The sequence below is a fragment of the Dasypus novemcinctus genome, chromosome 1 (assembly GCF_030445035.2).
Source record: "Dasypus novemcinctus isolate mDasNov1 chromosome 1, mDasNov1.1.hap2, whole genome shotgun sequence".
In the NCBI taxonomy this organism is placed as follows: Eukaryota; Metazoa; Chordata; class Mammalia; order Cingulata; family Dasypodidae; genus Dasypus; species Dasypus novemcinctus.
The window spans coordinates 177071272-177097831 of record NC_080673.1 but is presented as its reverse complement, the minus strand read 5'-3'; the positions used below and the strand labels follow the sequence as shown (position 1 = coordinate 177097831).

The 26560-nt window shown below is 41.4% G+C and overlaps 1 protein-coding gene across 10 annotated transcripts in view; it reads left to right on the top strand.

Annotated features, from left to right (window-relative positions):
• Positions 1-1925: 1925 nt before the first annotated feature.
• The window catches only part of PCDH7 (protocadherin 7), a 440575-nt gene continuing 415940 nt past the window's right edge, over positions 1926-26560 (top strand). For 9 of the 10 annotated variants that reach the window (XM_012526968.3, XM_058300022.1, XM_058300016.1 and 6 more), the window contains exon 1: positions 1926-7617. In XM_012526968.3, coding sequence (XP_012382422.1) covers positions 4441-7617 — 3177 coding nt within the window. In that variant the 5' untranslated portion in view covers positions 1926-4440. Of the gene's footprint in view, positions 7618-13584; positions 15333-26560 lie in introns of those variants that run through there. The other variant, XM_004463020.4, reaches the window with a different exon arrangement.

The following is a 26560-nucleotide window of genomic DNA, read 5'->3' as shown; positions in this document are numbered from 1 at the left end:
AACCGGATCTGGTAGTCCCTGGGTGAGGTCTGGCAGTGGGGTGGGGGTGGGGGCGGGGGTGGAGGATTAAGTCCCCGGGTTCCATTTAATGAAATTGCTGAGCACTTGTGACACTGCCTCTAAGACTGCGGAAATGGGGCGGGGGTGGGGGAAACGGCTTTTCACCTCCATTCATCCTCCGCGCCGCGTCGGCGGGAGGCTGGAGTGATAGTCTCCACACAGGGGGCGGAAGAAGATTGGGAGCTTCCAACCCCGAACTCCGAATGGGTGCCCCCAGGGTCTTCCCACCTCGTCCCCACTCCCACCCCGCCCATTCCGTTTTCTTTTCCCAAGAACTGCGCGGCCGGTCAAAGCCGCTGCCGCCTCCTGGCAGTCCGGCGGAAAAGGTCGGAGTGGGGACAGAGGCCAGCCGGGAGCTCCGTGGCCCCCGCTCTGTTCTCCATGCCGCACACGTCGGACCCACTTCTCACGCTGGCTTGGCTCGGCTGCCGAGTTGGTCGGGATGAGACTGAGAAGGGCGGGCTGGAGACTCCTTGTTCGCTAAGAGAAAACCACTCCACTGTGAAGGACGTACCACACGCCCCCCCTCCGCGCCCCCCGCCCCAACTCATCCGGGAAAATATTTGCAGCGCGCTGGAGGTAAAAAACGCCCACTCCGCTCCCTGCAAATGTGCGCCAGGCGAGTGGGCGCCAGGGCAGCGAGCAAACGCCTCAAGACGCGAGGGGGCTGATCCAAGTTTACGGTCTGGGGAGCGAAGAGCGCGTGCACAACGTTTCTGCCCACGCGGCTGCCTGAAGTTTGCAAAACCTAGTAAAGGCGGCGAGGAGAGTGAGCGCACTGCACCATATTGCCGCGCATCGGAATGCACCGGCGCAAGGCCGCGGAGTGGAGACGGTCTGCGTCTTCCACCTAAGACCCAGGAAAAAGAGGGAGTGGCAGGGGAGGCTGGCAAGAGGGTTTCGATTAAACCCGAGTTCTTGGCAAATATAAGGAGAATTTGGCCTTCCAGCCACTCAGCCGGCCGCGGCGGCGCTGCAGCACCCGCCCCCACCCGGCTCGGGACTGCGGCGGTGCGCACTGAGCCTGCGCGCGGGCTTTTCTCGCTGATGCTGCAGATACAATGAAAAGCGGCTCCGGCGGCAGCGGCGGAGGAAGAGTTGGGGCCGGGGGTGGATTAAGGCCGAGTTCTCCGCCCAGGCCGTGGATGAGGAGTCGTCACCCCTGGAGTTTTGCTTTATCGGGGTGGTAAATCCGCGCCAGCGCTCTGGCACACACCACTCACACCACACACTCCCACGCTCCGCTGCTCGGCTTTCGCCCAAAGGAAGAGCTGGAAACCGCTGCCGCCCCCCCCCCCCCCCCGCCCTTTCCTGTTCTCTGCGCTTGGCCAAACAACCGCGCGCTACATCTGCTCGAAGACTTTATTGGTGTTAGTCTTGTTTAAAGCATTCTGCTTTCCCGCACAGGTCTCGTAAAGGCAGAGTAAACACTCTGGGCGGATTTCTTGTTTCTTTTCACTTTAAAATTTCCTTTAAGGGGAAGTCCTCGGATGCCTACAGACTAGACGATCTGAGGTCCTAACAAATCCCAGCAATAATCTTTTTTTCTCTTTTGAGGTGGTAAGAATTCTCCCCTTGTGTGACCTCGGGAGCTGGCTGCGCAAAAAAAGAACTCTCCTCAAATGTCTCCTGTCCGCCTCAGTCCTCTTAATCCTGCTCCCCTCCCCCGTTTAACAGCTGTTAAAATGAATTAGAAGTAAAAGGCTACAGCGCAAAAAACACAGCCAGGACTGAGAGGTCTGGTGATGCGGCCTTCGGTGGGCGTGATTGAAAACTGGGGAAGCCTCGCGTGGGGGAAATTCCATGGGCGATCAAGTGCCACGAAGTCAAGAGAAGAAAAGAAGCTGCGGACACTTCGGTACACAAAGTTGGCATTTAAGTTTATTTCCCTTTCATCCAGATAGGTGACGCTACACTTTGCCAGTTACTAAAGGCTGAAGGTTTTTGCTCAGAAAATAATATCGAGGCGTCTAACATGTGTTTATTCCCCAGGCGCGCGCGCACAAACGGCCTGCCGCCTTATAAGCATGCACGATGGCAGGAATGCCAAGCATTTAAACAAAGATAGGCACCACCACTCCCGCCCCCAACCCAGCCTCCAATGTCTGCGCTCCCAAAAAAGGATCCCCTCTCCAGTTCTCCCTGGAGTTTGCTCTCTCTAACACTGCAGCCCATCATGGTTTCTCAGAACACCAGCGTGGTTTCCTGGGCGCACGCGGGGTCCCCAAGCCACCCATAACCATGCCCCGATCAAGACGGTCAATTTCGAACCACAGACACCTTCGGGGAGGGGGCAAAATCGACGAGAGAGGAGAATAAAGGAGAAAGGTTTTCTGACACCCACACTAGCGCGCTCACACACTCACCGGGCCTTAGAGGCAAGAGGACATTTATCCGCCCGAGGGAGGGAAAGCAAGGACCCCCGAGATGACGACAGCTGAACTCATCGGGTAGGGACAGGCTTAAGCGTAAGGGGGACAGGTTGGAGTTGGGCACGCTCAGATCGGCCCTCGGAGCAGAAGCTGGGCTTTCCGAAGCGCGCTGGCTGGTACTCCCCCTCGCCGCCCTCCTCCCGGCCCTCCTCCCTCCTGTTCTACGAGTGTGTAGTTTCGGCAGCTCGGCTGCCGCCGCCGCCACGGTAGGGACGAGGTCGAACCGCGAGCGGGCTCACAGCAGCAACCACCACTTTGGGCAAACTTGAGGGTTTCCAGCTCCCGGCGAGCTAACAGGAGCTTCCCAGTTGCCATTCAGTGTTTCCAAGCCGAGGCAGCTCGGGGACGGCGGGAGCGCCTGCACCAGACTCTCCGAGACGTGGAAAGGGACGAGACAACTGCGGAATTCACCCGCTGTGCCTGGGCACTTCCGAGGCAACAACCTACAGGCACTTTTTCTCCCCTTGGCACACTGGATTTTTTTTTCATAAAGCTACTTGGCCGCTGTCTCTGACTCCACCCCCATCCCGCCCAAATGCCTTTTGCTTTTCTTCGGGAATCCGGACAGAAATGGGCATCTTTGTTAATTGCCACTGGGGGAGCCCAGCTGGGCGCTTTCGCCGGGTCAGCGTCGCTGGTGCTCCGAGCTGGGTTTGCTCACCTTTGAACTGCAAAAAGATCAAGTTCAGCTCGAGTTCCCCGCATTGGGACTGAGGAAGGAGCGAGGGAGCGTGCCGGAGAGCGAGTTGAAGAGGGGGGAAAGGGGAAAGGAGAGGAGGGAGGAGAAGGGGGGAGGGAGGAGAGAAGGGAGGGAGGTAGGGGAGGGATCGAGTGAGAGAGAGTGAGAGCGCGCGGGGAGAAAGAGAGAGGCTGCAATCTCCTCCCAGAATCGCGCACAGCGCTGCAGATACCACTGCTCCGACTTGCGGGCCGAATGCAGGTGAGGAAAGGCACGGACTCTGCGGCTGCGAACCCAAACTTGGGCACCGCGCGGTGCGCACAGCTCAGCCCTAGCCCCCGCGGGCAAACGGCTGCTGCGGTTTCAGGCGGCGGCTCCGTGACTAATGACCTTGCGCAGAGTTGTTAAAAAAGAGAAACCCGAGCTCTCTGGGGTTGAGAAGGGACTGACGCTCTGGGCGTCTCGGAAGATGGCTCGGGCTGCTCTTCGGCGCGCCGGGGAGACCCGACCGCGGACCGCGCTGTGACGCGAGTAGTCTCCTCTGCACCGTGCCGGAAGAGACCTGCCAGGGCTTTTTCATTCTCGAGCTGTTGGCTGGCTCCCCTGCTGCCTGAGCCGAGTCGGAGTTGAGACTGGCTTGTTGCTGGCCCCGGCGCCTAGTGCAGGAAGCGACTCACGTTTGCCTGGGCAGCCGGAGCCGGAGCGGAGGCTGGGTCTGGCGTGAGTGACTGGAACGTGTATTGGACTCAACTGGAGTAGCAGCAAAGACAAGCCAGGCTGGCTGGCGGGGGGAGGCTGCAGACTCCCTCGCTGCCGCCTCTGGGCTCCTCCGCTCGCCTGAAGGAGCGGTTCCGGCCCTCTCCGACCGAGCCCGGACGGGAGAGAGCGGGATCCTCCGTCCGCTGCGGGGATGACTCTGGGGGGCGGGGGGGGGGGGGCTCCGAGCCCGCCGCGCGCAGTGTCCCGTGAACTGTGAGTACTGCGACTGAACGACGGCCGGCCAGAGGGCGATTAGCACCCATTGCATGAATTATGAAACAATAACTTTCAGAAGAAGCAAGGGAAAAGAAAAGAAGGATCTATCACTGATTCTCTCCCGGCTGACTCTGCACGCTGCTCGCTCTTGCCCTCCTCTCTTCCCTCTCACTTGCTCCTTCCTTTCTCCGGGAGGGGATCGGACTGAGGCGAGGATAAACGGCCCACCCCAGAGGAGGGGGGCGCCGAGGGGACCGTGGTTAGAAGGAACAGTAGCAGCAGCAGCAAGAGAAGATGCTTAGGATGCGGACGGCGGGCTGCGTGCGCGGCTGGTTCCTGGGTTGCTGCCTCCTCCTGCCGCTCTCGATCAGCTTGGCGGCCGCCAAGCAACTCCTTCGGTACCGGCTGGCCGAAGAGGGCCCCGCCGACGTCCGCATCGGCAACGTCGCCTCGGACCTGGGCATCGTGACGGGCTCGGGCGAGGTGACTTTCAGCCTCGAGTCGGGCTCCGAGTACCTGAAGATCGACAACCTCACCGGCGAGCTGAGCACCAGCGAGCGGCGCATCGACCGCGAGAAGCTGCCCCAGTGTCAGATGATCTTCGACGAAAACGAGTGCTTCCTGGACTTCGAGGTGTCAGTGATCGGGCCCTCGCAGAGCTGGGTGGACCTATTCGAGGGTCGGGTCATTGTGCTCGACATCAACGACAACACGCCCACCTTCCCGTCGCCGGTGCTCACGCTGACGGTGGAGGAGAACCGGCCTGTGGGCACGCTCTACCTGCTTCCTACCGCCACCGACCGTGACTTCGGTCGCAACGGGATCGAGCGCTACGAGCTGCTCCAGGAGCCCGGGGGCGGCGGCGGCGGCGGCAGCGAGGGCCGGCGTGCGGGGCCGGCCGACAGCGCCCCCTACCCAGGGGGCGGCGGGAACGGCGCGAGCGGCGGCGGCACGGGTGGCTCCAAGCGGCGACTGGACGCGCCCGAGGGCGGCGGCGGGGCGAGCCCGGGCGGCCGCAGCAGCGTGTTCGAGCTGCAGGTGGCCGACACCCCGGACGGCGAGAAGCAGCCGCAGCTGATCGTGAAGGGGGCGCTGGACCGGGAGCAGCGCGATTCCTACGAACTGACCCTGAGGGTGCGTGACGGCGGCGACCCGCCGCGCTCGTCGCAGGCCATCCTGCGGGTGCTCATCACCGACGTGAACGACAACAGCCCCCGCTTCGAGAAGAGCGTGTACGAGGCTGACCTGGCGGAGAATAGCGCTCCGGGGACCCCCATCTTGCAGCTGCGCGCCGCGGACCTGGATGTGGGGGTCAACGGGCAAATCGAGTACGTGTTCGGGGCGGCCACCGAGTCGGTGCGGCGGCTGCTGCGCCTAGACGAGATGTCTGGCTGGCTTAGCGTCCTGCACCGCATCGACCGCGAGGAGGTGAACCAACTGCGTTTCACTGTCATGGCACGCGACCGCGGGCAGCCCCCCAAGACCGACAAGGCCACCGTGGTGCTCAACATCAAGGACGAGAACGACAACGTGCCGTCCATTGAAATTCGCAAGATCGGGCGCATCCCACTCAAAGACGGGGTGGCCAACGTGGCTGAGGACGTTCTGGTCGACACCCCCATCGCCCTGGTGCAGGTGTCGGATCGAGACCAAGGAGAGAATGGGGTGGTCACCTGCACCGTGGTGGGCGACGTGCCCTTCCAGCTCAAGCCGGCCAGCGACACAGAGGGCGACCAGAACAAGAAAAAGTACTTCCTGCACACCTCGGCCCCCCTGGACTATGAGACCACCCGGGAGTTCAACGTGGTCATAGTGGCGGTGGACTCGGGCAGCCCCAGCCTTTCCAGCAACAACTCCCTGGTGGTCAAGGTGGGGGACACCAACGACAACCCGCCCGTTTTCGGCCAGTCGGTGGTGGAGGTTTACTTCCCGGAGAACAACATCCCCGGCGAGAGGGTGGCCACCGTGCTGGCCACAGACGCGGATAGCGGCAAGAACGCGGAGATCGCCTACTCCCTGGACACGTCGGTGATGGGGATCTTTGCCATCGATCCCGATTCTGGGGACATCCTGGTCAATTCGGTGCTGGACCGCGAGCAGACTGACAGGTATGAGTTTAAAGTTAATGCCAAAGACAAAGGCATCCCGGTGCTCCAGGGCAGCACCACGGTGATTGTGCAGGTGGCTGACAAGAATGACAATGACCCTAAGTTTATGCAGGACGTCTTTACCTTTTATGTGAAAGAGAACTTGCAGCCCAACAGCCCTGTGGGGATGGTCACTGTGATGGATGCTGACAAGGGGCGCAACGCAGAGATGAGCCTCTACATAGAGGAGAACAGTAACATTTTTTCCATTGAAAATGACACAGGGACCATATACTCCACAATGTCTTTTGACCGGGAACATCAGACCACATATACTTTCAGAGTTAAGGCTGTGGATGGGGGAGATCCTCCCAGATCGGCCACAGCTACAGTCTCTCTCTTTGTGATGGATGAGAATGACAATGCTCCCACAGTTACCCTTCCCAGAAACATTTCTTACACTTTACTGCCACCTTCAAGTAATGTCAGGACAGTAGTAGCTACAGTGTTGGCAACAGACAGTGACGATGGCATCAATGCAGACCTTAACTACAGCATTGTGGGAGGGAATCCCTTCAAGCTGTTTGAGATTGATTCCACCAGTGGTGTGGTTTCCTTAGTAGGGAAACTCACCCAAAAGCACTATGGCTTGCACAGGTTGGTGGTGCAAGTGAATGACAGTGGGCAGCCTTCCCAGTCCACCACGACTCTGGTACATGTGTTTGTCAATGAAAGTGTTTCTAATGCAACTGTGATTGACTCCCAGATAGCCAGAAGTTTGCACACCCCACTCACCCAGGACATAGCTGGAGATCCAAGCTATGAAATTAGCAAACAGAGACTCAGCATTGTCATTGGGGTGGTTGCAGGAATTATGACAGTGATTTTGATCATCTTAATTGTAGTGATGGCAAGGTACTGCAGGTCCAAAAATAAAAATGGCTATGAAGCCGGCAAAAAAGATCATGAAGACTTTTTTACACCCCAACAGCATGACAAATCAAAAAAGCCTAAAAAGGACAAGAAAAACAAAAAATCTAAGCAGCCTCTTTACAGCAGCATTGTCACAGTAGAAGCTTCTAAACCAAATGGACAGAGGTATGATAGTGTCAATGAGAAGCTGTCAGACAGCCCCAGCATGGGGCGATACCGATCTGTTAATGGTGGGCCTGGCAGTCCTGATCTGGCCAGGCATTACAAATCTAGTTCCCCGTTGCCTACTGTCCAGCTTCACCCCCAGTCACCAACTGCAGGAAAAAAACACCAGGCGGTACAAGATCTACCACCAGCCAACACATTTGTGGGAGCAGGAGACAACATTTCAATTGGATCAGATCACTGTTCTGAATACAGCTGTCAAACCAATAACAAGTACAGCAAACAGGTAAGATGTATTCCAAATACATTTAAATATAATCCCTGAGAGGGCTATTAACTCAGAGGCAGAACATCTTCTGTAAACTTTGTGTTTTTTTTCCCTGTAAAAAAAAATTTTTTTTTAAAGCTGTTAAACTTTTTAGTAGCAGGAATTTTACGTCAATTTATTTACCATTAATTAAGCTGGAGGCATCTATTCTTCCAACTAAGGTGTATCATTGTATTTTGAAAGTTAGACCTAAAGTTCAAGAAGCAACTGAAGGACATATTCATAGTAGGCAGTGTTTTGTACTTCTCTTTGCACTTGACAGTCCTAATTGGACCTTCTTTTCCCCGTACCCAGAATAAATATGTATGTATGAATATGGATGGTTACATTTAATATGAAATTGTTTTCCTTTGTGGCTACTAAGTGGATAATTGCATCCACAGAAAATCTGTAAAGGTGCTATTGGCATCTATGAAAATTGACCACTTATAAAGGTTTTAGCTATTTTATGCATCATGCAGGATTTTACAGATGAGTGGATACTGATTCATGCAAATGTAGTACCAATCCTGCTTACTTAATATTGTGACAAGAATGCTGAAATACTTACTATTTTGACAAGAATGTTGGTTTCGAAGTATTTAATGATATGCAAATGTCACGCAAAACTACATTTTTAATACTTTGATATCTACAAAAATTCAGCTTCTGTGGTGATATGCCACTAACATTTGCATTTTCTCATGATTAGTATTCAAAGTTTAAAAGCAAAAATAAATTGAACAAGCCATTTATTATTTCAGCCAAGCAACAAAAATATTCATGATTGATGCACTGTGTGCAAGAATATTTTAATATGCATTGTGATTTACTGAGGCTATAAAAACTAGATGTACTTTTGACATAGTTGTTTTTCAGTGAAATGTAGAAACAGTAAAAAGAATGCATATCCTGAGGTGAATTTTAGATAATATAAAATTTATTTTTGAAAGTTTTGCTTGTGTGATATATAATACTCAGTAAGTTTACTTTTTATGCCCATCAAAGTTTATTTGACACACAGCAAATAAACCTTTTGGTAACTTCTGTGTTTCATGCTGTAGGAACACTGCTAACAAAACATCACACATTTCTTATTGCCAGGACTCCTTTCAAGAAACACATTTCTAACTATCAAATAATATCAAATAATAGTTTTCTAGTAAATATGCTTTGTATGTGTGATCTGAGTAGAATTTAGGCAAAGGAAAAATCATCTTTAGCCATAGAGCTTATAAAGATGTGATCAAAAGGGATATTAGTTTTTATTGCTTGCATAATTATTAAAACTGTTTCCTAAGAAATAATTTATATAGATATATTTATTACTTTATTGTAGCAATTTGGATAAGCAGAAGTGCACTTCCTTTGCTTTTATACTGAATAAATCAAAGCAATCCAAGGAGACACAGATTTGAACTCCATTGCATTAAATGGCTTTTGAAATTATGTCTTTTGATGCACGTGAATTATTTAGATTAACCTGGCATTCAATATAGTGGGGCTTTATTGTGTTATTGCTTTACCTGGAGTTAGAAGCAGATTTTTGTTTTGTTTTAGCGCATTTATCCGTTTTATGACCATTGAAGATTCCAGTTAACATGTCAGCTTACTTATAAGATTACTTATAAACACTCACAAATAAATTAAGAATGGTAGGTATATTTCTAGAAAATGGTAAACCTAAAGTAAAAAGAGCAGGAAGAGACCTTTTGGCCAAATATTTACTTCTTACCTTCCATCCTTACAGTACGTTTTGTCCTGAGGCTGAATGGCATTTGTGTTCTAAATTGTGTAATCTTATGCTTATGGGTAGACAGATCAAGTGACAGACTTAGAGCTATTTTATGCATGCAAACCCTTCATATGTTCTGTGCTGTCATTTAAGCTTCCTTTGGCTCATCGGATGGGATCAGCTCTATATTCTTAAATTTTTAAAACAGCCAATATCCACACTGTTGGCATCCAGTTTAAAGGGCAAAGTGATAGGCTTATAAATAAACTAATGTATGGTGTTAATCCCTTAACTGAGCCAGTAAGTCCATACAGTAAAAGAGAAAACCCACAGAGCAATAGGAATGACTTTGAGAAACTTGTATATCATTAGGTATTCAAAAGATAGATAAAGTTTTAACCACAAGTAAATAGCTGACCTAAAATGAAATAAAGACGAATGAAACACATTCTGCTTAATGTAATTAGTAATCGTAATTGATACGCTTCATCTCAATATTGCTGTCAAGGGGCAAAGGATCCATTTACAAAGTTACATTCTGCTTAGACATCTAACATAATACACAGGGTCCTTTTCTGATTTTTATTTTGTGTCATAAGTAGATGTATTTCTATTTTTATTTTTAAAAAGATACCTTTATATTTTACAACAGTTACTGCCTAAATGCATTTTTCTTGATTAAACTCAATGTAAATTATAAAAAGAACACAGTATTTTGTTATAGTCTCTCATGATATTCAGTTTATCTAAGAGAAAACATGAGGGATAGATTCTTTTAATTCCTTATAGTAGGGATTAATTAAGAATCTTTACTTTCATCTGATGAAAAGCTTTCGTTTATACTCCTGAACTTCCTTATCACAGTTCTTTATTTGCAATAAAATGGAAATAATGCTTCTTACAGTTTTCTTTCTTCATGAGAATTAGACGTTTTGAGGTATTCCTCATCAATTCTGTTTATGGTTATTTTATCAAAAGTTAAACAGCTTGGTAGAAATAAGTTTGTAAGTAACAGTCACCTTTACCCTCAAACATCTTTTTTTGGTTTGTTTTCATAGGCTGTAGAGATATTAAAATAAAAACTTCTGTAGGTACTCTGACATATTCTAAGAGATGTGTCGCAGGTTTGCTGGATTTATGAAATTCACACTAGAGAAACTGATGATGGAACCCAGGTTTTCATAGTTCAGTTTGCAATTCAAACAAAAGTATTTGCTCTCAATTAAGTAATGTGTTTAGTTCATCAAAATGTGGATCTCTGATGGAATTATCGAGACTGAGTGTCCACCTTTCCATTTTTCTTTCCCTTTGCTTGGTAAACCTGGTCTTGGTCTTTAGAATTTGGGGTCCTGGAAGTACAAGTGTACTTTTGATGTATAAAATTAAGGCAAAGACTTTTTTTTTTCCTATTTATTTTTAAATCTCTAGTGTTATACTAAATGATTATTTTTAAATTTTTGTAAAAAATATAATTGCAAAAGGTTAATAGATGATCTAAAATACGTGTACCACTTTCCTTAGTATCACATCTTTTCTTCAGTTTATCCTTGTCATGCTGTTATTTATATACTGCACTTGCTTGCAAGTAAAAATTTTATTTTATTTATTTAGTAAATGGAAATTAAGGTACTTTATTTTTGACAAGAATATAGAAGATACATCTTGAATAAACACTAATTTTAAACCTATTTTTATTTGATCCTGAAATGTTCAAGAAAAAAGTCATATTCACTCCAGTGACAGTTTTCCTTGTAGGAGAAACTGCTGAACAATGATCTTTTTAATTGATCAAATTATGTTCAATATAGTCATTGTATGCTTAGTAAAAATAGGGCAGAGCTTATTTTTTTTTAATCACCTGGCACCATCAATTAGAGTCTAAGCACTAAGAAAACTAAATATATATTATAGTAGAAATGCATCTATGATGTGATGCCAGTCACAGCTTCCAGTTTTAATTCTTTAAGTATAATTTCTACAATATGGTTCTCCTGTTTTATGGCAAAGAACACTTTTAAGAGATACAATGAATCTATATATGCTGGTATTTCTGTTACATTCAGTCTCACATAAGATATAAGAGGCTCTTAACTGATGAAAGATAGGCCTTGTCTTTAGCAACTTTAACTGGATCTCTGAAAGTCAATGAAATAAAGAAAAGATCATCTACTGATTTGATCTGCCTTGAGAATACAGATTTATATGGAAGTCCATGCATGATGATTTGAACCTTGTTTCAAAATTATTCCTAAGTCAGTTTAAAGATTTCAAGTAAATCACGCAACTGGAAAAATAAAGCAAAATCATTCTCTCACCATCTTTATATTTTAAAGTAATTTCATATACCACGTGAAAAATATGTATCTCATGGTATATATCACAAACTCTGTTCCCTACATATACACACAAGCCCTCAGATATATTTGTATATACCAAATGTGGCATCTTTATGCTTTTATTTCATTGTGATATTTGTACATTGATATGTGCAAAATATCTGAAATTTAAACACTTACAAGCCAAAACAAAATATTCCGTAATCAACAGCCTAACTTCTGTATGTAAAACCATGAGAGTCATTACATTTTAGAATTAAAAGTGATCTACCAAGCTACCCCTAATTTTCCAGAAGAGAAGACTGAGACTCAGCATGGAAAAGTAATTTGCTTAAGATCACAAAATTATCAGGGATTTAAAATGTGTTCTAGAACTTGTCACGGAATGCAGAGTCCAATGTTTTTTATTCATCATATCATCCATATCAGAAAAAAAATGATTTTTCTTATTTTCTCTCTTTCTATTTAATCAGCCACAGAAATCTGCTGAGATTTACTTATATATATATGTAACTTTATATATTTGGCTATGATCATTGACACTTTTATAATAGAACATAAGTCTGTTTCAGACTAGTTCTTATATGTAAAATTATCAGAGAAATTATATTTTGAATTTACAGATTTTTAATGGAAATTAATTCTTTTCCTCTTTTATGTAGGATAGCAATTGATAATATACATTAAAGTAACTCAAAATTATTTAGAATATATATTTTACAATTTAATTGATATAATTTCTAAATTTAGTAGAACATTGATAATAAACGTAAGCTCCTACCTAGCATTTAGCATGTCCTTAATAAAAATATAGATTAATGGAAAAGAAAAAAATTAGAAACTTTTTATACAGTATAGTTGGGATAATCTTTTACCTTTATCACTAATATTGGCTTTTGGGCTCCTTTGCATATTGCCAGCTTTGTGGATGCATTTTGTGTAATATCTTGCTCATACAACCGTGAGCTAATTTTCCCTCTAAATTTGTTTTCTAGCAAATTTTTAGAAGAGTGTGACTTTGTGTCATTTTTTCAATTGCATTTCTTCCTTGTTAGACAATTAACCAGTCTAGTGTATCAGATTCTAAATGAGCATATTGATGAAATATAGATTATTGAGTTCATAAATTAAAAATTGAAATCTGAAGGATTTAAAAAAATTACATATATTATGACAAAGTCATTGCTTTGCATGGCCATCCATCTTATTAGATATTTTAACATCTTTTTTAGGGGGCTAAGTGGATTTGGAGGTTATGCAGGAAATTTAGTATAATACTTGTTTAGAGCATTTATGTTTAAGCTGTGCATAACTAATTTTTAGACTACAGCAAGTCTTCTTTCATTTATTTACTATGGCTCTATAGAAATAGGAAGATTTGTTTATATATATCTTGAGTAAGCTTTGTTTTTCTTTTTTTTTTTTAAAGCCCTTAGAATCTTTTTGAAAGGAGGGACTCAGTTGCAGTACATTGCACAATGCTTTATTTAGCTTTAGAGTTGTGGGAGAAATCACATTCCAAGAAGAATTGAGCTGAAACCACTAAAACTAATCTTAATTATCACTTTTGGTGAATTAATGCTTTAAAGGCGTAATAAAGGTTTTTTCCAAGAATTTAGTGATGTTTGTATTGAACTCTAATGCTGTGTACAAACAAAAAAACTATTAAAGCTTCCAAGTAGTATTCATCTGACAAGTTTACTTTTATTTGCTTTTCTTGAGCAGATTTATTATTTACAAACACATAATTTGCAAATGAAAATTCTCTCCTCCAAAACCTCTAACACAGAAATCCAATGGGGCATAAGACATTGGGAGAAATTTCTTTGCCACGTTTTTTTTTACCTGCATAAATCTTTATTTTCCTTCTTTCAGATGCGTCTACATCCATACATTACTGTGGTTGGCTGAATTCCACTCTAATATGATGCTCCTTTATGCACCATACTGTGATGACCTTGCTACTTCGAAACCAACTGGAGCCTGTCCTTGACTGTGGGGTGTCAGCCAATCACTGCTTGTTCCACTTGTTGTGCATTTTATTTTCATTTTTTTTCTCATATAAGGAATTACAGTATTGAAATAAATAAATTTATAAAAGAAACAGTATTGAAACAAAAATGTGCTACTAATAAATAGATATCTAAGTCACCAAGAGCTCCATTCTCAGAGAGGTGGTTAGCAGAACTTTATAGTGAAGTCTTGCAAAAATCCAAAAACATATTTCCGTAATAATTGTAAGACTTTTGTGAACAGACAAAATTAAATCTATTGAATCTTTGTCTATTATATATATAATATTAAGTACATACTTCAAATAAAACCAAAATTGATCAATATTCTTTAAGTGTCATGTAATCACAACATTTTTCAGGTCAGTCAGAGAGTTGTGTTTCTCATTATGCGTGTATACTTCTGAATTCTATTGTATGTACTCCCACATAGGTGTCTGCAAGGGTTAGGGGAGACATTTATAAAAAATATTGTGTGTGAAAGAAATTTGAGATATTAGGTTTGCACTTAGCATAGAAATAGCGAAGAACTGATATTTTCATTAATCTAGAAACACTGACCAGGGTAGCTACAGAATTTTCAGGTGTTTTGTCAAATTCCTGAAAAAATTTACAACTTTTCAAGTTAGATTTACTGAGATCACTGGAGTCACAATCAGAAAGAATATGTGGCTTCCTGTTTTGGTGGATTTAACTCAAACAGTTTCTAAGAATTCTGCATGTTACATATTGTTGAGAGAAAGACTGACAACTCTATGTAAGTCAGGCAATGCTTTGGATAGTCCTAACTCTCTGTGTTTGCATATTTATGTGTCTATTTGTTATTGTATATGTTTTTATTAATGTACCTAAAAGTGTGTCCCATATTTAAAGTTTGATAATTTTATAACACGTTTACTATATTGCTTGTGGTATAAAATGTTTCCCAAGTTTTGAAATACTGTCCATGAATGCCAGATTCTCAAGATGTTTTGGGGAATCACTGCCAATGTAATCGCCCTTTAAGAAAAAAAAGCAGAAAATATTGGAAACTACATCTAAAGTGTGAAGTGATAGGCAATGCACTTTAACCTAATGTATATTTGAGGCCTTTTATTCTATTAGCTGTTAATAGAAAATACAAAAGGAAAGTCTCAGAAGTATTAGTGAGAACAATGAGTAAAACTCTAATTATTCTCTTCTTCTCATTTTGTTTTGAGCACAAGGAACACTGGAAGAAGCAGATGAAAATAGCCTGTATCACTTTCTGTTTCTTGGAAATGATTTCTCATCTCCAGGAGTTAACTTTTTCATATATGCTTAACATGTGAATCCTGTAACAAATCATATCAACTCAAAAACAAATTATTAAAAAATAAAAAATCTAGAATGTTGGGTTAATTGAATGTGCCGCCACATAGCGGGAATACTTACTAATACCTTCACAAAGAATATTCTAAGTCAGAATTTTTTAAACTTGGGTTGCAACATGTTATTGGAATATGAAATCAAAATTAGAAGTATTTGAAGTGTAATAGAAAATATCTGATTACATCGTCCTGGTAAGAGTGAATATTGCTTGGTGCTATTTTTGTTACAATACATTTGCGTGCATGTGCGCATGTTCATATATTTGGTTGTGATAGTAAATTATATTTCTATATTTGTTTGATATGGGACATGAGAGCCATTTACTATTAGGATTAGGAAAACAAAACAAATCAAAGCAAAAATATGACTAACACTGCCATGGATTCTAGTGTGCTATTAAGCTGAATCAGAATGATCAACAGCATGCTTATTACAGCAGCATTTATCAAAAGCAAAAGGCTTTGAGAAATCTATTATCATTCCCCTGCATTTCTTGCCTTTTTTTTTTTTTTAAACCTTTGAACACGTTCCCATTGGTTCATTATCTGGATGCTCACTTTTCTCACACTCCACAGCCAATTTGTTAACCTCAGGTCTTCCTGAGCATTCACCTTGGAGATGACTGGGAGTTCCCTGTGATGGAGGAAGCTGTGGACGGATGAAGATAGACACAGAATAAACTATATTACACATGATGGTATATTTTAGGCTTTGGACATTTTATTTTTAAACTATAAAACAATAATTAATTCTCCATTATAAAACCTCAGGAGGAATATGAGAATGCTTTAGACTGGTCTGTCTAGAGCAGTTCACTCATTAGATAAGTGTTTTGTTTAAAGACAACTAATATCAGCATTAGCCCTGAGTATGCAGAGAATAATAAGACAGATGTCCTCATGGAATTAGGATATTATAAGGAAGCTTACAGAGCAGATAAATGATGGTTTATGTTTGTATCTTGCTTCTTGAGTTTCAAAGCATTTTCATACATGTTTGTTCATTTGATCATCAGAATAAGCTGTGAGGAAAAGTAGCATTATTATTTCTGAATTAAGGAAAGTGAGCTAATAAAGAGGTTTTTCACAACTCTGAGGGAAGTAGCTTAAGAACTTTATAAAGTCTAAGAAGACATATCTGGTCAACATTCAAGAGTACTGGCAGTCTGTGAGGGAATTTGTGTAGTTTGTGTCTTTGAATACAGTATATTTTCAGATGTCTCTGGGCAAAATCTTCCCAAAAGGATTGCTTAAAACAGTCATCATTTTTTAAACTTTTTGCAGCCTTAGACGGTATTTCATACTTAAAAAAAAAAAGTCCCGGTGGGTATAATTTGGAGATCTAATTAACTGGAATTGTAAATAGCACCCTTTCTATCAAATATAAAAACCTCTCAAGAAGTAGGCATATCACTTTAACTAAATTCTTGAGTCTATTTCTAGAAAACTTATCAAGGACCTTTAAAAGTGATTCAACATTTTGAAATATCTCTCTGGGAGTACTTTTCTATCTATAACTTGGCAGATTGGAGGTATGTGTGTGTGAGAGGTTTTTTTAATTCATTCACGTCATAGAAAATTTATTGATTTGTTATAACTTTTAATACACAATGCAGATAAAATGGTGACTAGAACAAAATCGCTACTATGGATAAGACAATTCAAAAGTATTATACTTAAGGCAAGGAATAATACATAAAGTTCAGAGGGGTTGACCCCAGGTTTGTCTTGCTCATCACTGTATTCCCAGTGGTCCCTGGTAGATATCCATTCTATAGGAGGCACTCCTGAGTGATTGTTGAAGGGCTTAGCTTTGGGGTTGGGCATCCTTTAGTTCCATTCATTTGGAATCACTGGAATATGGTGTGGCCAAATGTCACGCTCTGAGAGTGCCCTGCTGGCTGAGTATCTCCAGGATGAAAGGCTACCTGGCAGTGTTAGCTAGAGTCCCTGCCTTCTCTGTATAGTGTCAGTTGTTTCAGTAGTGAATGAGCAATTCCCAGATTTTCCCTCCTTCTTTCTTATCTCCTGTTGGTGGTGTAAACCCCAAACCTTTAAATAAATAAATAAAACAACTAAATTAAGCAAAGATTTAAAGAAATAAGGAGGAACTGGTCACACACAGAAAGCTTTGGACACGTTCAAGAACCATGGGAATGCCTGGATTCTCAAGTACTTTTCTGGAAATACTTATCTGAGGACGTTTAAATACATACCTGCCCAAATACATACAAGGGTCTCCATTGTCAATTTACATTTTCCTGACGATAGTATTCCTTCTTTTTGCCAAACCATGCTTGCTATTAAGGGATAAATGTCCATTTTGGTGAATTTCTCATAGTGAACAGTCAATGTTAAAGTTGAGATCCCCTGCATATCTGCAAAGTGAAATGTTTACTTGGAAGAGATGGGCAGTGAAGGAGGAGTTGAGAGCAGAGAAATACTGTGCAACTTGAAAGCATTCCTAAGGAGCCTGGAATAGTCTAAGAAGCACCTCATTTAAAATGCAAATGACCTCTGAAAGAGTTCTTTGGCCTACCTTGGTGTAAATTACTTTAAGCAGATAACTAGGTCAGCAACTCTGGAAGATCAATAGCCCTGAAGAAGTGGGGATTTTGATTAGGGCAGTGAGGAGAAATGGGCAGCTTTCAGTATCTTAAGAGACTTAAGAAATCCCTTAGGTCAGAGTGTCTGGAAAGCCAAACTCCAAGTAGGAGGTGGGGAGGTAGGTAAGATTTTTATCAGAGAAGACAGGAAAGCCTGACAAAGGCAAGTGTTTGTGTCCTTGAATTTTGGCCCAGAGCCCTGTTGATCTTAAGGATGGCACTAAACGTCATGGCCTGATATGATCACAAGATAAGTGGAAAGTAGAAAACCTCCACTTCTTTATTTTGGTCTTTGTCTTCAGTCTAGGATACCCAATCCAACTGTGCTGTTCCCATTCATTTTCTACTCCTGTACTCTGGGGAGAAAGAGAAGAAACAAGGAAACAAGAAAGAGGGAACTTTTCAATATTATTAGGCTACTGTAATAAAAATAGTTGCCATTTATTAACACCTATTATTGCCATCAAGTTGTTACCGTAATTTAATATGAAGAAACTGAGGCTTAAAGATGACAAGAGCATTTTGTTTACCCTTGGAGGAAATTTCAAAAAATATAGCAGTTACAAAAGGCAATCCGGAATATCTAGGGCAGACCAGATATAAAGGGTACCCTAACACATCTCCCTCCCCTTTTTGGTTATGTGGACTAAATATTTCAAGACTTTGAGAGTTGATAGTTCTCATTTAGTTAACTGTCATTTCTTAGAAAAGAAGTAAAGATTATGAGGAACTAAAATATCTTTAATAAAATATATTGTGGTTATTTTGTAATGTGGTGTTGACCCTGTTAACCAGGTATAGCAGGTGATTTTAGGCTGTAAAATATGATTTAGAATGCAGATGTACTTGACCAGTTCTCAGAAATTCAGTTCTGGTAGGTTTGTACTATGGCTCAGAAATCCAAATTTTTTCTCAGTTCTGATATGGATGGTATGTGGAATTGCAAAAGCTCTGGGTTAGAAGCCCTGAAATTCCTAACTTATGCTTATTGGTTCGTTCGTGTAAGGACTGTGATATAATATATAAACTGAAACTGGACAAGGCAACTGGAAAATCTGCCTCCTAGTTCTCTTGCTGACTGGCAGTGTGAATCTGTGTAAACCCCTTCATTCCTGAAGACTTCTGTCTAAAAGGACCTTCTTCGGATTCCATGACAAGGTTTTACGGGGTTACACAAAGCATTTGGTCCTTTGTGAAGCACTCTAGTTAAACATGACTTTTTCTAGATATTCTTTCAAGTGCCTTTACACTTTTGGGGTATTTTCACTACCTGTTATATTTTTAAAAGTGTGTTTTTTTTCATTTGTTATAAAACTGTTTGAAGCCCCCCAGCAGGATGCAACAATTGTGTATGAGCTTCTACATCTGCCTGTAGGCCCTGGATATTGTCAGAAAGGGCTTGTTTTTTTTTAGAGATTTATTTTATTTATTTTCTCTCTCCCCACTCCCTCGTTCTTTGCACTTGCTGTGTCTGTTCCTCTTCTTTGTTTCTTTAGGAGGCACTGGGAACCAAACCTGGGACCTCCCATGTGGGAGGGACGTGCTTAATTACTTAAGCCACTCCCATTTCCTGCTTCATTTTATTTTTTCTCTTGTGCCATCATCTTGTCATGTCATCTCACCACGCCTGCCCATTGTGCCAGCTCGTCACCCTGCTCTTCCTCTTTGAGGCACTGGGAACCTCTGCTCCTTGCTTTTTTGTGTCCCTCATTATGCTTTTCCTCTTGTGTCTCTTGTTGCATCGTCTTATGTCAGTTTGCTGCACCTGCCCATCATGCCAGCTTGCTGTCTTATTTAGGAGGCACCAGGAACTGAACCACACACCTCCCATGTAGTAGGCAGGAGCCCAATCACTTGAGCCATATCTGCTTCCTAGTCAGGGTTTTCGTGTGTAGTAACATCTTAAATAGTGTAGAAACTGATGTAGTAAGTTATCAGGATAAAACAAACCAGCCTTGCTTAGACAGCCACCTTCCCCCGCCCCCCCATTCCTGACCTCCTTGCTTCTCCACAGACCCATTGCTTTGGCCCTCTGCCTTCACCTTCAAACTTTCTGGCTGACTCTGTTGGATGCCTGGATGGAGGGGGTCTGGCTTCAGAAGCAGTGTGCTTTCTCCATCCTCTCTGCTTCCGCCTTTTCCACCAGGTCCACCAGGGACTCTTGTCTTGCCTTCTCCCATCGTACCTTCGGTCTGCGGACTGGCTCAGGGTGGTGCCTGGCGGCCCAGCACCCTCTGGTGCCCCTCACTGTGGCCTGCCCTCATCCCCAGTGGGACTGTGGCTCCTCCAGGGCGGGCTGGGGGCCGTCTCTGCCTTCTGCCCGGTGGGGAGTTCCGTCCATGACAGAGCAAGGGTGCCTGAAGTCAAGGCCCAGCGGCAGTTTTGTCCAGTCTGTGCAAGGAGGGGAGTAAAAAGATCTTGAGGAGAACAAACCCAAACCAAATCAGGAGTGTGACAGGCTCCGACTCTGGCTCAGGCTGCGGCTACGACTCCATGCTGGCTGCTCTGTGGGCCCAGCTGCTCTCGGAGATGCCATCACCAGTGGCTACCTTCACCAGCCACCCTCCAACGTACCTCCCACTTGAAATCTGATAATTTTTATTATTTTAGTAGTTCTGATAGATTTGAATTTGCTTTCATATGTAGGCTTTCGTAAATGTTTTGTTCTAGTATATAACAGCTGCTGGGAATTCTCAGCTGGTTTGGTGGAAAGAGCCCATCTTTGGTCTAAGTAGGAGCACATTGGCTTGGACCATTATTTCCTCATGAGCTTGTTGGCTTGTCATTATACTCAGAAAGTATACTATTTGTAGGAAGGTACACTTTTCCTTTTAGGGGAACCATACCAACCATACCCTCTCTAGATGAGCCCCAAAGAATTACCTCATTCATGTGTGTTTGGAATCAATAAAAAATTTGTAAGATTTCTATAGCTTTTTAGAAAAAGATATGACTCTATAATATATATGCATTGGTGGCAGACTTGGCCCAGTGGTTAGGGCGTCCATCTACCACATGGGAGGTCCACGGTTCAAACCCCCGGCCTCCCTGACCCATGTGGAACTGGCCCATGCACAGTGCTGATGCGCGCAAGGAGTGCCCTGCCATGCAGGGGTGTCCCCTGCATAGGGGAGCCCCACGCTCAAGGAGTGTGCCCCATCAGGAGAGCCGCCCAGCGTGAAAGAAAGTGCAGCCTGCCCGGGAATGGTGCTGCACACACGGAGAGCTGACACAACAAGATGACGCAACAAAAAGAAACACAGATTCCCTTGCTGCTGACAACAACAGAAGCAGAAAAAGAAGATGCAGCAAATAGAGACAGAGAACAGACAACCGGGGTGGGGAGAAAAGGGGAGAGGAATGAATAAATGATAAATCTTTAAAATATATATATATATATATATATATATGCATTGCATAAAATTTGAGATACTGTTTTAGCTTGTTCCATCCAAATTTTATGCACATCATTGAATGCTTTCTGCAATTTTATGTTTTCATGGAGATTTGTGATTTTAAATAACAGCGACTTTAATTTTGTCAACCAAGATGTATATGTAAGTATATTGATTAATGCAAAAGCAATATTTATAAAAAAAAAACAGTCCAAAAATTACCCTAAAATGTGACAGAGGTCTTTTTTTAAAAGACAGCATTAGTATTTAGTGTTAAATGTCTAGGACATTTTCAGTATTAAAACCTAAATGAAAAGTGATAAGGGTTACGTAGGGAGAGGGAATCTGTTGAAACAGTAATGTAGGTGTCATAATCCCTCTTTCTTAAGAATATTCTCAGTGGATTTTCACAAATAGTGGGATAAGTGGGATAATTGGTCTCACAAAGATCTAGTGGGTCTAATTTCTCATGGCATATTGAAATTACCAAGCATATAATGGAGGCTGGTACAACACTTCCAGTGACTCTTCAGTGTTATTACCTGTATATGCAATAAATTTTCCTTTGTGAAACAAACACATGGACAAATGGAGGATTATAATTTTTCAATCTGAGTTTTCTACATTTTTTCTATTTTAATGAAGTTAAAGCTTCACATGATAAAATGCATAATGAGCAGCCTGGGAATAATCTATATGTCTAATGTGATATATGAAGTGATGACTTGGTTAGCGGCATAAAGGATAAACTCATCAAATCCGGGGGCAGAGGGACTCTCTCCTTTCTGTACTTTGCTTGGGATTCCTAGGCAACCGAGCATACCAGCAACTGAATAAGACTTTTCCTAAGAAGTACCTTTCCAAGCTTTTAGATCTAATTTTACATTTGAACCCCTCCATTTAAAAATAGAAAGGAAAACATTTTCCTTCTTCAAGGAAATGGTGATATTTATGGCATAAACTTAAAAGATTTTAAAAATTTTAAATATTTTCAGTATATTTAACTGTTGAGCATAAGGATCGATTTAAGGTACAGAGATGTCATTTCTACAGGGCATCAAGAAATAAAGATGGTTATGACTATTGTTTCAAAACCAGATGCTGATACTGTTAGGTCAGGAACATTACAACTTACTTTGGTAGTAAAATTTCTTGGCTTTTTTCTTTAATTTTTTTACCATATAATAACAAACCACTACATGTGTGGATGTACAGGTATGTGTTTATATATAGGTATGTGTGTGTGTGTGTGTATATATATATGTATGTATATATGCATATGATTCCACAGATAATTCCATTAACATTTTAAAAAACCACTACTCATTGAATGACTACTATGTTCCTATTAGGTGCAAGACACTCCTGTAGTTATTGGAGAAACAGCAAGAAACAGAAATGAAAGAAAATCTCTCCCCTCATGAAAAGGGAGAAATGTAAGCTAAACTTACATTTCGCTATTATATGCTAAGCACTGTTCAAGGCATTTTACTATCTTAACTAACTGAATAGGAACAATAACCTAAAGAAGTAGCTCCTCTAATTATCTTCATTTTGTAGATGGGGGAAACTGATGTGCAGAGGAGTTAAGTACTTGCTCACAGTCACACAATATTTGAAGCAGCAGAACCAAGCTTCAATCACAGACAGTCTGATGGCAGAGACTGCACTCTCAACAACTATGCAAAAGTGAAGTTGAGTGAATATGTCTATTTTATAGCAAACTAGTTATATGAAAATGAAATTGGATTCACTGGCTTCTCTTAAATGCTTTAGTGATAATTCAACCTTGCTATTTTAATACCTTTTACTATGATCTTGAAATTAGGTCCCTCAGTCCAATTTTTTCTTTTTAATAGTACCACCATAAGCCTTAATCAAAGTGCACATGAAAGATGGAAAGGTAGATCTTAAGATTAGCCAGCACTTCTCCTTCTTTCCTCTATCTGCCCTGTGCTTTTTGAAACATAAATACTTTGAAAAACTTTTATTTCATTTTAATATTCTTCATTTTATGCAGTCTTTATATAATCTGCTTTGTGTGTTACTAGTACAGGTAGTTAGAAATGTATTCATATTTTTGTGGATGGCCATTCAATTCATGATAGGAAAGGCCTTATTATAGATAATAAAATTGTAACTAGAAGCATTTTAAAACATTTTATTACCCTTTTCAAAGAAGAGATGGAAAACATGTTTTTCTGCTTATAGTTTTTTTAAGTGTTCCCAAATCCCTGAAAGAAACCAAAGTGAAAATCAATTTCCTGTAAATGATTTTCTGTCATTTATTCTGCTTTTAAATTAAGTGCTCATTATTGAGTAGACAATTAAAATATGACCTATACCATTTTACAGTTATTTCTTAAAATCTGTTCTTATATTCTATTATATTTAGCTAAAATTTATATGAAATTCTTTATGAGACACATTTTCAATCAGTTCCAATACAGATAAATAGTGCCCAAGTCCATCTGAAGTTGTGATTATTTTGGAAAAAATGGTGCACTAATATTTTCCTATGACAGTGTCTTCTTAATGAGTTGATGAAGCTTTTCATTTTAGAATATCTTTTCATTTGAATAGATTTTTGAAGAATATGTATTTTTGTAGCAAAACTATTTCTACATACTTATCTCCATGTAGGTAGTATCTGAATTGATCTAAGTCTTATTGAAATGATTTAAAATTGTTAAGCATCATAACTAGTGAATCAAACATTTGAGGTCATTGTTTCCCCAGTTCACTTATGTATTTGTGGAATTTTATTTCCCTGAAAACAGATATTAAGAATATTGCCAGTGTAGCAGTTATTTCCTAATGATGCAAGGGGACGACATTAAAATGATAATGGTCCCTAGCTAATCTCCTTCCAGGCCTCGGTTGGATTCCTACAGTGCCCAACAGACCACCTGTTTGCAAGTCTCTTAAAAGAGTAACTCTCACCTGGTAACAACTATTTAATGCCAAACCCTGGAAATTAATCAGTGTTCTTTATTGGCTTACTAAATCTGGACATCTTAAATGTATTCTAAAAGCACTAGATCAGTAGACCAAAGAGGGAGCTGGAACAATTAGGTTCAGATTAGAAACCTTGTTCAATCCAGTGTCCAAAAATAGACAAAATAATTATGAATTCATAAACTTCAGTTTAGATATAGGTACAATTTCAATGGAGGGAAAAAGAGATAGAATGGAGTGTTTTGCATAACCACATTGTAAAAACTTAGTGAAATACAAGATGGAGTTAGTATATATTTTATCACTCTAGCAAAAAGTTTCCTGTATACATCTTGTGAGTTTTTTTCTTACTCACTCAGACAAGTCAAAATTGTTTTCAGTCATCAGTAATAAATAGTATGAATACTTAACTTACATGGTGAGCAAGTAATAAAAAGGGATGCTTATGAATTCTTGAGAATTCATGGCCATTAATTTTGAACTTTTTGATTGCATATTTCAAAAACAAAAACAGTTGTTGCTAGAGCACAAGACAAGGAATCCTAACAGCAAACAAGCATTTATCATCATGTAACAGCTCTGGTTAGCCTGAGAAAGGATTTAATGAAGAACTTAGAAAAAATTTTCCTCATTGATTTTGCTGTTGTTTATGGTTACAGATGTTCTCTATTACATTGATTGCTAATCATTGGATGTAGGCAGACTTTGAGGGATTTAAAGTGCCTGATGTCCCTGTTGTCACATTACAGTTAAAGAATAGCACATGCACAGTGTGAATGAAGAACAGATTTGGAGTATAAAAATTGATCTGTATATGGAACTTGTATAATTTACATATATACACATCTGTATATGTTTCTCTATGTCCATCAGAAATATTGATTTCTACATTTAGGCTCCAGAAGATGATATGCAAAGAAAATGTCAGTGATTTGTGTGAAGCCAAAGGAAAACCAGTTACATTTCTAGTCTTCAATTACTGTGTCTTATAATGCATACTTATGCAACTTATCTTGTATTCAGAGATGACCTCTATCATGCTTTTGGATCTCTAGCATTAGTAAGTACTATGAGTGTTGCCACTTGAGCTGTGAATCTTGTTTTCATTATTTTTTTAATACCAGAAAGGAGAAAATTATTCTTTATATACTGGTTTCATAAATATAAGATATAAATGCAGAAATAACCTCACATCTAAAAGAATGATTTACCATGTAACATGCCTTCACGTTAGTGAGTACAGCCTGACTGGGAATCTGATGTAGATTTTATGAGTTAGTTGGTCTAAATCTTTATGTCAAGCAAGCCACTCAATTTTTCTTAATCCCATTTCTGTCACTTATTAATTTAATGTTCTATGGAAAATGTAAGAAATTGTAAAAACCAAGCAGTTAAACATTGGATATTGATGAATATTATTTGTTACACATATCGTAAACAAGCCATCTCTGGGGGACAGAGGGAGAATAAAAAGAAAATGAAATAATGATTTGAAGAGCTGAAACTAAATATTTTCCTAGCAGAATTAGTTAAAAGCAAAAGAATATTTGTTACCCAAAATATCAAGAGTTATGTTGTCACATTTTATTCCTAGCACTCATCTGTGGAGACTTGAAGACGTATTATTTTATCACGCTGAGTAAAAGCTGGAATATCTTATTGAAGAAAGGAGAAAAACATATGCTTCACAACTAGAAAGGAAAGTCTCAATTTATAAAAGGAAGGAAAAAAAATCAATGATTTTGCTCAAGGGTCCTAAAAATGTTTGATTTATTTGTTTTGTATCATTTGTGTTATTTGTATTATTTGTTTCTGGTTGGGCCTTTTCACTAAATAATCAAAAAAATTGGAAGGAGGGTCTTTTCATCATAGGAGAAATATAGGAAAAAACACTAAGGAAATATAGATGGGAAGTCATATTAGTTGTATTTTCCTGTCCTTTCATAATTGCCTACGTTTTCCCCTAGCCCTGTAGTTAAAAAGCTATGAAAAAATATCAAGGCTCGAGGAAAATGCTAGAAATTAAAATAGAACATCCTGTTCTCTCCTCATGCCCCTTCTCAGATATACGCGCACATGCACACGCACAACTAACACTATTGTAACTTTTAAAACTTTTTTTTTTGGAGGAGAGTCATATATTTGCCCTTGCAAGCAATTTTTAAAAAAGTCGTTTTATTGAGCATTGAAATTTTGGGGCATATTGTCATTTTTGAAAGCTGTTTTCAGAAATGTATTATTAGCCATCTCACTAGATTTCAAGTTGTGGAGGAAGAGTGCTAGAATAATGGCTTAAGCAAAGTGGAAATTCTGCAGTTGGCAATCTTCCTTAAAGACATCAGATTGCAGGCAATCTGTATCTTGCTTCATCCGTCAGCATCTCTCTACAGCATAGGCAGGTTATGATAGCCTGAGATGTTCTTTTCTTTCCTCAGTGGCCTCCTATAAGCTTTTTGCACTTGCCCTATCTTCATTTTTCCCCCCTAACAGGCTGAATTTTCTCACTGTCTCAGAGGGAGTTAGATGTCAGT